We start from the raw sequence: 5396 nt of genomic DNA on the forward strand, positions 1-5396 counted from the left end.
TCATTTAATTTGATTCAATTTAATGATACATTTATTATTATTATTTATCATTAAATTGTTATTATTATTACATATTTTAATTATAATTTTATGTAATTTTTCATTTTTTAATATTAATGTATTTTATTGTTATTGTAATTTAATATTTTAACTGTTCATTTTATTTAATTGTCTTTTCATTTAATGTTACATGTTGATTTTTCTTTAAGGATACGTTTATTTTATTTTATTTTTCAGTTCTGGTGCTGTGTTGGGTCAACACTTGACTGTTGTGTGTAAAATCTTCATCCTGAAGCCAAACCATTCCAGAATCTCAGCTATAAAAGCAGCTACCTTTTTTTCCCAAAACAATAATAAACAACAAAAACATGCCCCCATCCCGGCAAAGGGTCACCTCATTAACTTCATGAAATGATGTTCACATTTCCCAAGCCCTGAGGCCTGAGCAGCAGCGGCAGAAAGACTATCTGTCACTGTGATATCATTTATATGGACATGAAACGGATCCCTCAGACCACATGGATTAATTACAGCCTTCAGCACAATTTCAGACTGTCTGTAATTCTTTCTGACATAATGGAAAGTGTTTATGGAAACATGAATTGTCTTTACCCTCAGCACATACACAGTCAGCTGTAATTCATACCTTCCTTCAACACTTTGGGTTACTTTAGACCTGCTGTGAAGAGAGAGTCAGAGTGTGAACGTGATCTGACAGTTTGCTGAACATGTCAGTTAAATAAAAAGTGTGGAAAAGAAAGAGCCGGCTCCAGCAAATAGTTTGATTTATTTATTTACAGTTTTTTTACTTATATGGAAATTAACTATAATTTAATTCAAATGTTTGTCAAATTAAAAATCCATATTAATATTTAGTTTCATTTATTTAATCGAAAGAGAGCGATTTTATATTATGTCGTAATTAAATGAATTATGAATGAACAGAAAATGTAATTAATAAATATACTACAAACGTATTAATACAGGAAAGTAACAAACGGGGTATAATATTATCAATGAACATGCAGCATATAGCCAGAAGATGGCAGTGTGGCAAAGAAATTAAATTGGTAGAGCAGAAACCAACAAAACCTGAATTTACAACGTGGGAGGGGCATACTGGCAGCAGAGTTGTTTCTGATTGGCGAGATCTGATTTTGTTCATAGTCACGTGGTAAATCGAAGAAGGCAGAAAGACGAATCAGTTGGTTTTTCACTTTTTGCATTGCCTAAGTATGTGAACTAATAATAGTCACATGGTAAAGGGAAGATGGCAAGACAAATCAGTTATTGTTGTTGTTTTTTACTTTTTGCATTACACCATATGACAAGAAACAGGAAATATATACAATATTAATAATTTCACGAAGTAAAAGTATTAAAGAGAAAAGTGTTTTGAAAAAGCGTCATAAAATTGGCAGCAAAATTGCGTAGACAGTATGTGAAATAATAATGTATATTACATGTTCGAATGATGGAATTATTTTTTATTCTCACCACGTTGTTGTGCGTTAGTACCTGTTTTTATACAGTCTATGGTTAGTACTCGTGTCTACTTTTTATAATGGAATTTGAACAGCCACTTGCAGCCGGTGTCCAGCGGAGGGCAGCAACACTCCGTTAATCTCGCCAAACCCGTTTAAACTCCAGCGGCGCTCCATCGTTTCAGAGGAGGCGCCCGCGATAAAGCGCTTTCACTGAGGCGGAGAGGATGATGATGAGTAGGATGAAGGTTGTGATGAAGATGAGGAGGGATCAGGGATCTGGCAGGGCTGAGAGCGCGTGACGGAGCCGTCTTGCTTCCTGTCGCCGCGTGATGACGTCGGCCGGCTCCCTGCATTGTTTTGAGTCGGAATATTTTTCCTCTCTAAAATTCCTGAAAAAAACGCGCGAAAAACACATTAAAGACGCTATTTTACACCCGATTCCAGCCTCAGATCAAACTACAGGTGAGATGATTGATGTCTGGCAGGCTTTGCATCACTGGAATGCATCTCTTAGATTATGAGTCTTTACAGTCTTCTTGTCAATCTTATAGAAAGTACCGTGCCTGTACTATAGTATAATGATGGTATGGTAATACCATGAGACTAAATTATTTTTATATCAATTTACAATAGTACTTAAAATAATTATTTAATTATAAAAATTATTTAAGATATTATCATAGTACATGTCCAAAAAACATGGTATTAATGGTACTTTATTCATAAAACTATTGCAATACCATGTTAATTTGAGTAAACTTAAATTTTAGTAACATAAATGACACTCTAAAACGTGTGTGTGTGTGTGTGTGTGTGTGTGTGTGTGTGTGTGTGTGTGTGTGTACATACACATACATTATTTAAATATAATTAATATATAAAGCCACTATATATATAAAGTCACTGTCATCTTATTTATCTTATATATTGTTGTATATATTTATTTGTATTTGATATATGTATATGTTTAAGCATGTTAATGAGTATAAGATTGAAAACTAATTCATGTATAATATTTATAAATATATGTGTGTGTGTGTATGATATGTATATTCATTATTATTTTATATAATTATAAAGACGTTTATATATTTATATTAACACATTTTGTGACACATAACATATCATGTTTATTTTTTATGAATTTTAAATGCAAAATTTCATTTTAATATTTTATTTATGTTTTATATATGTAGATGTTTAATTATGTAACAGAATGCACATATATATATATATATATATAAACACATTTTATGTTTATTTTTTATTAATTTAATTACATTTTTATATTTTATTTACATTTTATGTATGTTTATGTTTAACCATGTATATGTTTAAGTTGCACTCTGTTAGTGAGTATAATACTTTAAATGCATGTAATCAATTAACATAATTATAATAAAATGTTGTGCATGTGCATATATTGTGTTATTATGTTAGCTCTGAATTAGTTTTAAATGTCGAGTCATGTTTTCTTTTTACATCACTGCTCTATGTGAAACGAAAGGTCGGAGGTCATGGAGGAGCAGAGCGGGTCACCAGGGGCCAACACGGACAACAGCAGCCAGCGTAACGGAGAGGAGGTGAGCAGATCATGTGATGATCGTTGAGCCCGTGCTGTCTTTGCACAGGTGGAGCGTTGTTAATGTGAATGGTGTTTATGACAGAAACCTCGCAGGAGCAGCTGGACCAAAGCCAGGAGGAGGAAGAAGCCACTGAAGGACAGTAATGCCCCCAAAGCCCCGTTAACAGGATATGTGCGCTTCATGAACGAGCGCCGCGAGCAGCTGAGGGCGGAAAGACCAGACATGCCTTTCCCAGAGATCACCAGGATGCTCGGGAATGAGTGGAGCAAACTGCCTCCGGAAGAGAAACAGGTCAGGATACACACGTGGAATACATACACTAATGGTCAAACATTTGGAATAATTAATGGGGGTTTTTTCATGTTTTTGAGTGTTTTATGCTAACCAAAGCTGCAGTTATTTGTCAAAAATACAGTAAAAACTGTATTATTGTGTATTATTACAATTTAAAATAACTGTTTTCTATTGTAAAATATTTTAAAATGTAATTTATTCCTGTGATGCAAAGCTGATTTTTCAGCATCATTACTCCAGTCTTCAGTGTCACATGATCCTTCAGAAATCATTCTAATATTTGCTGCTCAAGAAACATTTCTTAATATCAATGTTGAAAACAGTTGTGCTGCTTAATGTTTTTATGATAACCATGGTCATTTCTTTTCTTTCTTTTTTTTTTTTTTTTTAATAACGGAATTGATTTAAAAATCGAAATCTTTTGTAAAATTAAAAATGTCTTTAATGTCCTTGTTGGTCAGTTGAATTTGTCTATGCTGAATAAAAATATGATTATTTTTTAAAATAATTTATTTACCCCAAACTTGAATTGGTAGTCTGTCACCATTTCCGCAAAGCACAGCTAAAACTGTTTTCAACATTGATAATGTTTCTTGAGCAGCAAAACAGCATATTAGAATGATTTCTGAAGGATCATGTGACACTGAAGACTGGAGTAATGATGCTGAAAAATCAGCTTTACATCACAGGAATAAATTACATTTTTAAATATATTCAAATAGAAAGCAGTTCTTTTACATTGCAATAATATTTTACTGTATTTTTGATCAAATAAATGAAGACCTGGTGAGCAGAAGAGACTTTTTTCAAAAACATCAAAATATCTACACTGCCAGTGTATAAGGTTTAAAAATAAAGTTTAAAACCTCTATAGAGATTAACATCGCTCTCTGTCTCAGCGGTATCTGGATGAAGCGGACAAAGATAAGGAGCGCTACATGAGAGAACTGGAGCAGTATCAGAAGACTGAAGCCTATAAACACTTCAGTAGGAAGGTGCAAGAGAAACAAAAAGGAAAGAGACACAGAGGAGGTGCGAACACAGGCAATCTAAGGCACAGTCCAAAATAACTATTGGCAGGTGAATTTAGACAAAGCTGTAGAAAAGAGTGGCAGTCACAGGCAATCAGAACACATTTGATGGTTACTATAAAGCAATGCGGAGCAGGATTTTGGACCAGTGAGGTTTCACAGAGGGTGCTGCTACACAGTAAAGCAAACATAGAAATGAAGAGACTGACAAAATGTGCAGCATCACAAATCACGTGTCTCATCTAAAATTCCTCTCTCGCACTCTTTATCAGATGCTGGAAGGCAGGCGCCTGGTGAATCGCTTCATGAGGTAAAATATCAATGCCGAGGCCCCCACAGAATCTGCGCTTTATTTTCAGGTCATAGAAAACCTGGAATTAACAGATCATTTTGGTTTTCAAGTCTGGACATGTTATGGAAAAATGAAAATAAAGACTTGTGAATGAAAATAATGAAAAATGAAACTAAAGAGTTAAAATCTTAAATCTTTAGGCTACGTCCACACGAAGCCGGAGCTTTCCCTATCTGATCTTTTTTTCCCCTCGTCTCAAGACCGACACAAAACTATGTATTATACATGCCAGACCAGTATGTGGCGCTGTAATTCTGCCACAGAGATACACTAAAAACGGAGAAGAAGACTTGGACTATGCGCATAAACCTTTCGCTAGGGATGGGCGATACCACTTATTTTGTTTTCGATACGATACCGATATTTTTCAAGGCAGTATCGTCGATATCGATACCGATACGATACTTCTGAACTAAACTTTTAAATGATGAAATTTATTAAATGATTAAATTACTAAGAGTAAAATGGGTAATGATAACCACTTAACTATGTTTAAAACACATTTTAACATTCAATACGCCTTAATTGTAATTTATTAGGTTATATTTTTGTTTACACATGGTTCAAATGTGTTTTTGTTTACACATGATTCAAATCTACAAATACTACAGTTGAACTATGGTCACTTTAGTAAAACCATGGTTCA

The 5396-nt window shown here is 33.9% G+C and overlaps 1 protein-coding gene across 3 annotated transcripts in view; it reads left to right on the forward strand.

The window, feature by feature from the left end:
• Nucleotides 1-1682: 1682 nt before the first annotated feature.
• Nucleotides 1683-5396, forward strand: part of hmg20a (high mobility group 20A) — an 11425-nt gene continuing 7711 nt past the window's right edge. For all 3 annotated transcript variants that reach the window (XM_016466768.1, XM_016466770.1, XM_016466769.1), the window contains exons 1-5: nt 1683-1949; nt 2995-3070; nt 3155-3364; nt 4267-4399; nt 4671-4708. In XM_016466768.1, the coding sequence (XP_016322254.1) occupies nt 3005-3070; nt 3155-3364; nt 4267-4399; nt 4671-4708 (447 nt within the window). In that variant the 5' untranslated portion in view covers nt 1683-1949; nt 2995-3004. The remainder of the gene's footprint in view (nt 1950-2994; nt 3071-3154; nt 3365-4266; nt 4400-4670; nt 4709-5396) is intronic.

The sequence above is a fragment of the Sinocyclocheilus anshuiensis genome, unplaced genomic scaffold (genome assembly GCF_001515605.1).
Source record: "Sinocyclocheilus anshuiensis isolate Anshui unplaced genomic scaffold, SAMN03320099.WGS_v1.1 scaffold68, whole genome shotgun sequence".
Lineage (NCBI taxonomy): Eukaryota > Metazoa > Chordata > Actinopteri > Cypriniformes > Cyprinidae > Sinocyclocheilus > Sinocyclocheilus anshuiensis.